The sequence below is a fragment of the Gymnodraco acuticeps genome, unplaced genomic scaffold (genome assembly GCF_902827175.1).
Source record: "Gymnodraco acuticeps unplaced genomic scaffold, fGymAcu1.1, whole genome shotgun sequence".
Lineage (NCBI taxonomy): Eukaryota > Metazoa > Chordata > Actinopteri > Perciformes > Bathydraconidae > Gymnodraco > Gymnodraco acuticeps.
This window is the reverse complement of record NW_022990682.1, coordinates 581,705-593,098: the sequence shown is the minus strand read 5'-3', so window position 1 is coordinate 593,098 and position 11,394 is coordinate 581,705. Positions and strand designations below refer to the sequence as shown.

The 11,394-nt window shown below is 37.5% G+C and overlaps 1 protein-coding gene across 1 annotated transcript in view; it reads right to left on the bottom strand.

Moving 5' to 3' along the window:
• The window catches only part of LOC117555318 (proto-oncogene vav-like), a 25,496-nt gene that overhangs the window by 10,057 nt on the left and 4,045 nt on the right, over nt 1–11,394 (bottom strand). The window contains 14 exon segments of the mRNA XM_034230172.1: nt 1,415–1,524; nt 1,614–1,749; nt 1,843–1,928; nt 2,009–2,095; nt 2,818–2,886; nt 2,982–3,077; nt 3,418–3,517; nt 3,609–3,712; nt 3,794–3,862; nt 3,985–4,080; nt 5,533–5,641; nt 6,157–6,222; nt 7,178–7,236; nt 8,822–8,938. Of these exon segments, the coding sequence (XP_034086063.1) occupies nt 1,415–1,524; nt 1,614–1,749; nt 1,843–1,928; nt 2,009–2,095; nt 2,818–2,886; nt 2,982–3,077; nt 3,418–3,517; nt 3,609–3,712; nt 3,794–3,862; nt 3,985–4,080; nt 5,533–5,641; nt 6,157–6,222; nt 7,178–7,236; nt 8,822–8,938 (1,304 nt within the window).

Sequence of the window (11,394 nt, the reverse complement as noted above, 5' to 3'; positions counted from 1 at the left end):
ATTTCCTCTATGGTTGAGCAATCAGCAAAACTGCACACTGAGAGGAGGCAACAGCGTTAATACTGCAAGTCATTCTCTGTCAACAGCAACCTCAACTCATTCATTTCTCTTAATAATATGTACTGAATGATCCTTTGAGATAATAGCATATTTAATTAACTTATAGGGTACATTTTTCATTTCATTTGTTCCGTTCATGGTATGCAAATCTTAAAGTATAATAATCGTTAACAAAACATGTCTCTATAAACCGAAAAGGAGCAGGAAGAAGAAAAAAAAATCTTATATTACCTTCCCCTTTCTAAAAACAACAACAATATAAATAGAAATAGATGGTCTGTCCTTCATATTTCTTTTCCATAGACAAACGTGTTCACAGCCAAACATAACAGTATCTTAGGATAATAAGAGAAGCACAAAAAAATACTTATTTCCCACTTGACAGTTAACGGAAAGAAAACAAAACAACAACACCAAAACATCACATGTACAAGGAACCCGGACCCTCTCTCACAACATTATATAATGGACCCTTTCCTTTCCTTTTTATAATATAACATTGCTCTACCTATTGTGATAGGAAATACAAATAACAAACATTTATTCTCCTTTAACACCGTGTTTGGTCTCTGCTTCGTCCCTCAAAGCAACTTCTCTCATTATTCAGTCATTTGTTTTATTATTATTGTAAACATATTGATCATATTCACTTGAAGATTTTCCATATTTCATCTGAAGATTGCAGGAATAAGCATTTAAAAAGAAATGCTGTAGCATCAGATGTGCTATCAATGATATGAGGCTCTATAAAGGCCAATTACGAGAGAGAGAGAGAGAGAGAGAGAGAGAGAGAGAGAGAGAGAGAGAGAGAGAGAGATAGAGAGAGAGAGATAGAGAGATGAAGAGGAGAGAACATAGAAAGAGATAGAGGAGAAGAGAGAGATGCAGAGACGAGACAGCACTTCCTTCTTTCTCCTGCCTGCCACCCAGTTTCATGGAAGGGAACCGGAATGAGCAGAAGGTACAGAAAACACCAGGTCTCAAATCTTCATATCTGGTATATATTCCATATGTATTAAATTCATATTCTATTTTGTATTAATATATTATATGAATGAAATGATCTGTATTCCTTGTAAAAACAAAACATGTTCTTTGCAGTTTTTTTATAACTGTTTATTTGTGTGTGTATTTTATTTTTTTCTATAAGATGTTTGCAACTTACAGAGCTTTGGCAATACTACTACTGTATGTAAATATGGTCATGCTACTAAAGCTAATTGAATTGAATTGGCGAGAGAGAGAGAGAGGGAGAGAGGAGAAGAGGGGGAGAGAGGGGAGATCTTTTTAGTCTCATATGTGTCCAGAAATCAGAGTGTGTATTTCCATGTGTGTGTGCATGTGTGTAACTTACTGAGCCATCTCAAACTGCTCCAGCCATTTCTTCTTCAGTTCTCTGGTTTTGAAGAACAAGTCGTATCCACACTTCCCATAGCAGTCCAGCAGGAGGAACACATAGGACCACTGTGGACAAACACACACACTGTTAGCTCTACGCACGCCTAATGGATCAACTGTGTGGTATGCCTGATGTCACAGAGTAGCAGAAAGACCTTCTTGTTGTCCTTCTCTCCTGCCGTTTCGTCTCGTATCTGGTAGTGCTGTAGTTCAACGATCTCCTTTAGCTCAAACGCCTCTCCGCCCTTCTTCTTACAGATGAACATGGCCTTGTCGAAGAGGAATACATACCTGAAGGACAACCAAACACACCGATTAAACTAAACATCACATACATGGAATTGAAATGAATACAAAACACGCGGAGACGAATACCACACACACCTGTCCTGTTTAGACTTCTTCTCAGGACTGCAGATCTTCAGCTCTCCGTCGATCTTAGGGCGACCATAGAAAGCTAGAGACTGAGTCTGAAGAGCAGAGGACAGTGAGCATGGCCAGTAAGAAAGACATCTAATAAAGACATTAAAAGTGGAACATGTAACCTCACCATGTTTTCTATCGACAACTGGAAAGTTGTTATCTGTCGGATGATCTCATTGTCTCGCTTCACCTCGTTCACACACTGCGCCAAGTCCTGCAAACACACACACATGGAAGAATGTTATATCCTAAATACTGTAAATCTACAATTATTAGCCAAGGTATTTACTATCTTTGAACATATTCAAATGTGGGAATGGTCACTAGATACGACAGGCCTTGAACACCTTTCCTACAAACTCAGACATTAAGGGAAAGGGGTGAAAACTATGAACAAAGAAAGGTGGGGACACTTTTGCAGGCGGGCAGCAAGGTCATTAACAACATGGTGCAGGAATAAAACTAAATATTGTTGCCTAGTTTAAATATAGTTAATTTAGCAAACAGTGGTCACAATGGACTTGACATCACCATATTTAAATCCTATATACTTTTTTTTAATGAATACGATTTTAAATTGTTATGATAGGTCGACTCCAGCACTGTAAAAAAAAGAAATGGAGGAACAGACACACTTCATAGACAGTCTCTTTGGTTTACCATGCCAATAAACTGAATTAATTTCACTTTTGCTCATGATTTTTGTAAAAGGAAATTAACATGTGAATTGTGGAGAATCTCTGACCTATCAATGCTTTATTGTCATTGGCACATTAGCTACAGTGTAGATATGGCAATGAAAAACTTAGGTCACAGGCTCCTCCAATGTGTAACATGTTCATATTTACCTGCGTTTAATTGAGACCTGAGCTTATTTTATTTATCATCTAATTGGGGATTTTAATTTAAGTTCATACAGTATACATAGATACTTACTCTCATGGCATCAAGAGCTGTGCGGAGGTTCTCCTTATCTGCAGCGTCAGTGGTGTGCTTCAGCAGCTCCTGGAGCACAAACAGAGGATTAATAGATATACTGGAAGATCTCACACACACACACACACACACACACACACACACACACACACACACACACACACCTGTAACAGCAGGTGATATTTGAGGACCCTCTGCATAGGGACCATGAGTAAGTCTCTGAGAGAAAACCGTCGACTATTGGCTCTGTTTGAACACTCCTGGGAGAGAATGAGAGAGAGAAAACAGGAAGTAAACGTCTGCAGCAACCATAGATGTGTTTAGATGATGTTGTGCAACAAACCCAGCCTTCCCTCCTGTTTTCCTTGTGGCCAAATGCAGTACTTAAACAACCACTGCCCAGAGAGCTTTTCCCCTGAAGATCATTATAATAATTATCTTCTTAGTTCAGAATGAATCAGTACAAACGTGAACCGTTAACAACCCGAAACCACTCCATACAGTACCTTAATCAAAACACACTTCTGCTCTGTGCAAAGAGACTGAACATGTGCAGAATGATACTTCCCCTGTGCTGCTGTGTTTTAAAGTCTTCCTCACCTCCAGTTTCATTCTGATGTCCTCTCTTGTAGTCGAAAGCTTATCCAGGGTTTTTGTTGCAGTTTCCACCTGACTACAGTAATGACCGTACAGTAATAGCCTGGGGGGGGGGGGGGGGGAAGTATATAAGAACACAAGACAACATACGTGTATTTGTGGTGTGAGTGTGTGGTGGTATTTGTTTGTCGTACCTTTCCTTGTAGCTCAGAAACACCTGGTACAGGTTCTTGGCTCCATAATCTAGGATGGAGCTCCGGACCTCTGCCAACATTGTACGATGAGTGTTGGCCAACTCCTACAAATACACGTTCACATGAAAACATGTAAACAAGGCTTAATACGTGAAGGTGAACATACACTGTTACTCCTCTCGTACCTCTATGTTGATGAAGATACTCTCCATGTCTTGCTCCTGGAGAAACTTTTGAAGAGGCTTCATAAAGTGCTGCAAGAGAAAAAAGTTGTTAGTCAAAATTAATGTATGCTTGTGTGTGTGAGTGACTTATTCCGTGTGATTTATGTGTGTGAAAATGAATATCTTTCGTCAGACAGTGATCGTGTGCTCACCTGTAATATAGATTGCAGTGTATCCGAGTATTTCTCTTCTGTCTGTCTGATCTCCAGCAGGCAACACTCTCGTTTGTCCACGCCAATCTTCTGCTGCTGCAGGAACACACACACATATGTCATATAAAACATGAAGAGACCAGAGCAGATGATATTTAAAGGTCACCTATCATGCTATTTGTAGGCAATAGCATGGGTCTCAGATATATAAAAAAATATAAAAAACATGTCTATGAAGTGTTTTGCTCAAAATACCAAACAGGTCACCCATTCTAGCCATGCCTCATATCCCTCTATTTCACTTCCTGTTTCAAAAGTGCTGATTTTGGGTATAAAGCTTTAAGAATTTCATAAATAAAAAAGGAGGGGTCTGAGCTCATGCGGGACCCGGCAGCTACTGTCTAAACTAAATGCTGCGGTGATGAAACGCCATATCATGGATTATCAAGGATTATCTCTGAAACAGTTTGGAGCTCAAAGGCTTTCTCTCTTGCCGGTTATACCACAAGGTGAGTTCCTTTTTACTTCCTGCTTCTTCACACACATGCTCTCCAGCACAGGTTAGCTCTGAGTGTTAGCCATGCTAATGTAAACACCGACCATATTACGTCCAAAACAGTCGGGCATTGTTTCTGATAGCAATGTTTCTGATAGGGCCGTGGGTCCACATTTCAGATATTACGTCATATCGGACGCAAATCTGGATCAGCTCCGTTGTACCCCCGTTTTTAGAGATTTGGGTACGGAGGAAAAGAGAGAGGGTTTTATTTTCTGACGCTGCGTGAGTTCCCTGACACACCGGGGACACATATTTATGTATAAAAGACATCAAAAAGTGCATTTTGCATGATAGGTCCACTTTAACATTTGTTTATCTTGTATCTTCCATCTCTCTTAAGCCTTGTTTACATCTTACAGTTAATCACAGTTTTGTTTATTTTCTTGATGAGAATTTGTATTGTTTAGCTCTTGTTCTTCAACAGGTTAGGTAATGCAAGTCACTTTTACTACTTCAGGTTGCATTCATTGTGTCTTTGGAAGAAATGTGTATTATTTTAAACTGTAGTCCAATTGAAGCATACAGTACACGTTTGACAAAAATTAGAAACAAAAAAAACTGGTATTTTTCTCTTGAGGACCTGTTAATTTCTGAACCGGACTCTCTGCATTAGCATTCATAGCGTCTCATTCCAGATTGTGCTTTAAAGCATGTAGTAGCTGGGTGACATGTAGACATTATGTATTCCCTGGATTGTATTGAAATGTATTCGATTGTATCTGAAGTAAACTGTGAATGTAGTTCATATCTGCAAATGGAGAAGCATTGCAAATAATCTGCAGAACTCTGAGTAGTAGTAGTGACCAATCGTGAGGTCATAATATAAAATACATTTGAGGGATCCTGCCATGAGTAGAAAGATAGAAAATCCGACAGATATTTTCTTGCTGGAGACTGTTTTTTTATATTTTTGAACTGCTAGCGTAGTCAAAGCTTGCAGGTTGCCAAACAAAAGCCCAAACCATCGTTTTGATTTGAGGTCTACTCACAATTTCTGGTTGTTCCTCCGTCCTCATCAAGTCTTCATAGATCTCGTCTCCTTCGTTCTCCTCGTCCTCCACAAAGTCGTACAAGTCATCATCCTCGTCCACTGTTTCACTAATACACACAATACATACACACACTGTTATCATCACAGTATTTGTATTTCATTCCTGTGATTATTCCGTACTTTTTCAAATATTTTGGCTGATAAATGTGAATAAAATGTGAAATGTGGTCATGCGTAAAATCCCAGCTCTTACTCATTGGATTTATTGAATTACATAAAAAAATGATACTTAAAATCTTTACTTCACTGCTCGAATAGAAAATGCTTCAGCATAATTTGAATATAGGTTGAGTTAAAGTTCAGAACAAAACGCATTATTAAGACCAGCCACTTAAAGGAATGGCTTTGTATTTTAGTTTATTTTTTATTTGTACTTCTTGCAGTTGGCGTGGTCTGTATGTGTCTGCATGTACCGATGTTAGTTGTTTTTACTCTCCTGCACAAGTTTAGAACAAAGGGAGATAATGCTATTGATAATACGATATATTATAGCAGCTTGTATAACTCCCTCTTCATCATATACATTATTATTTTAACATTATTGTGGTAAAAAAAGACTCACTCTATCTGGTCGGACAGGCCGCTGTAGATCTCATCGTCAGGAGTGCATCCTCCCAGAGGGAAAGGCCTGGAGGAAATGGTGTGAGTAGGTGATGGTGAAAAGGAAAGAAAGTGGATTGAGAATGACAGTAACATGGATATATTTATCAAGTGAATAATGTTCCAATAAAACAGACTGTAATGTATGTAAAGGAGGCCATTTTCTTTAAGCGCCTATGCCAAATAAACTGTGATATGTTAAAAAATATAGTCAAGTAACTAACATTAAGGTAAAAATAAAAAAAAGTTTCTACAAAATCCAGTTTTGACTGACAGAGAAGAGTCTGTTCTGCTGTTATCAGATACTCCAGATCTGGAACAAACAAAATCTATTTTGCATTTTAATGAAATGTTTTCGAACAAAGGAACAATCTAACTCCTCCTGCAGGAACCAGAGGTGGAGGCTTGTGTAGAACGAGATAATGAAACACAAAAAAATGAAGTGATAGAATGAACGAGCTGTATTTCTTTAAGGTATTTGGCTTTTTCATTTTACGTTACTTATAAACTTCTTGGCCCATGGTTTAGCAGAGTCAGATTATTATTATAAAATATGAATCCACTAATAAATCATGACATACTCTTACAACTTAATCGACCACAAAGTAAATCAAGTAGCATCACTAAAGAGGTGAGTACAGATGAATGCATCAATACACATAATGAAACAGTTATTCTGAAATTAGCCTTTTGGCCTAATGTGCACATTTCATTTTGGTAATTTAGAGTTAATACTTTTATAGTAGAGTTGTAATTTAAAAAACGTCTTGCTTTGATAGAAGAAGTTGAAAAATACATTCATTAAAACTTAAACTGTCCTTATACTGCGTACAGTATACACAAACTTACAATACAGTACCATGTATGGAACCTTTATTGCTTATAATGCTAAAAACAAGGGGGGGAGGGGTGATTCAAGTAGATGTTACTAAAAAAACTGAATTAACATTTAAATTACGTAACAGAGGAAGGATGTTACTTACTGAAGTCTCTTTTGTGTAGCAATGGGCGAATGGGAGAGGATAGACAGAGTGTCTATAACCTACAACACACACACACACACACACAATTATTTAATCTGGTTTTATTCTTATTCTAAAACATTCTGATTGTTTAAGTGAGAACTGCAGTATCATGATGACTCATCTAAAAAAAATAGTTTCATGAGAGATGTGATCAGCGACAAACTTAAAGATGTCACATGGCTGACCAAATTAACTTGTTCTGATTAAGCAACAACATGTGTCTACTTTCCCTGCCTATCTGGACCTGGTGTTGTGTGTTTCAATATGTTATAACTCTACACAATAACCTCTGACTCTTTATATCCAGAGTTGCACCCAGAAACACTTACAAATTCTAATCTGCCCCTTGAACTAAGTCTCTATTCTTTCAGAGGCTAAAATAAAAAGGAGGGCCTGTCTTGACTATTCTGGTGATATAAAATAAACATTATGTCCAAATAAAGTACATTCTTCTTAGTACTGCTGAACTTGTTCGTTTGATTTCTAATTTTATTCAAGACAGAGAAGGAAATAAAGTCTTAAGAAGAAGTGAAAGTCTTAAGAAGAAGTTAAGAAAAAGAGACATTTGACTGGACTAATTTACAGTAATCTTGCCATAAAAATAACAAGACTTGAAAGAGATTTGGAGAAACGTGCTTATCAGCTTCGTGGTACAGATGAAGATGAGACAAATGCAACCACTCTCATGTCTGTCTGCGTGAACAAAGTTACACCATTTTATGTGCTTTGTTTTAGATTCCAATTTGAACTTTCTGGATTTGTTCTATTTTATTAGTATTGTGATATTAATCTTGAGATTTGAATGTTATAATAGTTAACCATAAGGCTACATTACAAGAAAACATATTTAATACATATATCTGTTTATTAAAAAGTGCGTCCCACGTACTCTTCTCTACTCTCTTTATATTGTTTTGAATATAAAGCAGGAAAAAGTTCAGGACTACATTTTGAAGATAATAGGGTAACAACAAAGCTAAAGTCTTCGATTCAAGTACTTTGACATGAACAAAATCCACCTTTCTAACTCTAAACTTCACTAATAACATATGACATTGTGTTGTGTGTATTTGAAGGAGTATTCTCAGTGTGTTACTACTACTTGTACTTCAATAAAAGATCTGCATACTTCGTGTACCCCTGTAAATGATACTGTTTTACACTTGTGTGTTTAATGTTATTTATTGTAGGCTACTGAGTGACTGACTGGTCGCTGTAAAGTGAAACCAGAAGCAAAAAAAGAACGTGTACTTTAAAGAACACCCCACAGTTAAGTTGAAGTCCAGCTATTGTTGACTCATTTCGTTTCTCCCTCTTACTTTGTACGTTCAAATCAAAGAGCACATTTCAAATGCCCTGGTTCACACCAAGGTGCTGTGGTTGCACTGCAGCGAAAATGAAAGAGTGAAAAACTGAAATCATTTGTTCTCTCAGCCGCTTCAATTATAAAATTACCAAACTACTTCCTGTCAGGGCTGTGTGGGTGTCTGCAAGCTGCAGTGAGAAGTCAGGACTCTGTTCACACTTCTACTATCATGACTGGAGTACGAGTTCACTTGTGAAGCAATCGTAATAACTGTACTGTAATAAATTGGAAGATACCTTTGCAAAGTCCCGAACATCAAACAGGTCAAAGGCCTCAAACAGTTCACTCTTTTTGAGATCAAACTTCTCCTGACAAACTCCCAGGAACATCCGGATATTCTTTAGGCACAGGAACTAAAAAACAAACAAGAACGTTACTTTACTTTTAATGAAATGATTTATTGAGCAACAAAAAAATGTATCAACTAAAATGTAGTTTCTATTAAGAGTTCAAGTCATTTATCAAACGACACGTGGCAACATGAACACTAGAGGTTATGTGGGGCCGTACTAGCTAAATGCTAACATGCTAACATGAGCACAATGTCAAATATGTTGAGCTGAACTAGTATACTTCACCTTGATAGTGTAGCATATAAGCCTTCTTATCATTAGCATGGAAATTACCTAATTTCTTTTTATTTTATTTGTATTATACCATAACTTAGTACTTTTTTAACATATGTAACATGAAGCTGTGTGTGGCTCTTTCCTGCTGTAACAATGCAAATGTCCCCACTGTAATAAAGGTATTCTGATTCTGCAGGTGTTTTGTCATGAACCTAAGACTTTGATAAATTACATGTTTGATCTTTTGTCATTAAGATTCAACAACTGAAAACCGTTAATTTGATGAAAATGGATCCTCTTGTGCCGATATAGAGGAAGCAGCAGGTGAGGTGATCATCAAAGTGAGTGAAACACGAATGTCTGCATTAAAGAGTTGACAAGATATTTCAGTCTAGACCAAAATTCTGGCTAATAAACCAACTAACTGAACAAACAACTTGCTGCTAAAAAAAATGACTTGTGGTAGGCAACAACGTTTTTCTTCCCCAAATCTGTGCAAATGTTGTCCTGGTTCGATGGTTTATACAGCATGGTATAAATAATCACCCAAATCTGGTTAACACATTTAAAGCCAACTTCCTTCCAACTCATTACCACAAGTTGTACATTTATGGTCAAATAAATCTAATATTTTTGATCAATCAAATTCGAATGAAAAGTCGTCATTATTTGTTCTTGTGAAGAATATAGTATGAAACCATCCATATTATTTTGTGGCAATGAGACAAGAAACCTTGATATAAAAATATAAAAACCCCAAAACAAATACAATTAAGCATTTGAAAGACGAAACAGTGTGGTATTCCAAACACAGGTAGAAGGTAAAGCAGGCACATATAAAGAATGCAGTGTTATACATTACATAACATTTCTAGGGAACTTAAACAATGTTGTTTATCATATAATATTTAAGTTTTTGTTAAATATCACACTGGCACTGTTGTTTAACTTTCCCACACTAGGTGACATACATAGCAAGTGAACAGCTGCACTTTATGTCAATGTGTATATAAATGCTTTTCAGCCACACAGGCCGCAGCAACACGAAGAGCAACTAATAAGAGCAGCACGAAGGCCCTACTTTCATAACGAAAATATAAATGAAACCACAGAGAGGCAGCGCACAGTAAGACTGACATGGCGGTCAGACATGTGTCGCTTTACATAACTTCCTGAACCAGCTCTCTCCCTCTCTCTCAGTCTTCTGTGACTGTCTGTTCAGCTGCGGGAAATGCGGAACTCTAATTTGAGTAAAGGGGAAATGTTGACTTCTTACTGATACTGCTGCACACATCATGTCACTCTGTTAGGAGTGCACACAGGCACAACTACATATACTTATCCCTGCAAGCTGGTGCGGTGTCGCAAAAGAACAGGGAAGATCCTCTATGTGTGTAATATCATCAGCGTTGTGTGTGTGTTGGGGTTACACGTCAGAGTGGAATCCCATTTTCTATTACAACACCGGATGTTTCTTAACCACTCTTGACCTCATAGGATTTACCAGAGTTTCGCTTACACGTGTAGGAGCAACATGTGTAACACACACACACACACACGCGACACCCTGTCTCTTTGTCAGACTCTCTTGTTCTCTGTGTTTCTCTTTATTCATTTGTTAATATGCTCAGTCACACACCGATTTATATTTCTCTCTGTCCACTCAGACACAAGTTATCTTTCTTACTTCTGCTAGGATATGTTTTCAATCCAGTTTGCTTAGCTGCGTGATTGTTAGTTAGTATTATATCTCTAAAAGTTTGACAAGAAGTTTTGATGAGTCAGTCCATGTTTTTGGAATGGGGGAAACCGCTAGCTTATTCTGTCCAAAATGTAACAAAAGCATCTTTAAAGCTCAAAATAATAACACATTATGTCTCGTTTGTACAAATCTGTACGAAAAACAAAGCCAGTCCGAGTCTGATAGCGTAACTTAGGTATTTAAAACATTCACATGTTTCTATAATGCCATTAACAACAAATCAGGTTGATCTTTGCTCAAGAAGCTCAGTTCAATTTAGTTGAATGTAAAGGTCAAGGTTGCAACCTTAAAACTCATGTATGCCGTCTTTGAGTACTTAGCATTTTTCTTCTTCATCCCCTCCTCACTCTTGACATCCCTGTTCTGTCCCCTGATATGATCAGATATAGATCAAAGTATTTTCCTATCCGACAGCCTTTGGGCGTCGGTGCATCGACCTGGTCTTTAGGGAAATGGCATATGGAAATGAATCGGGAAA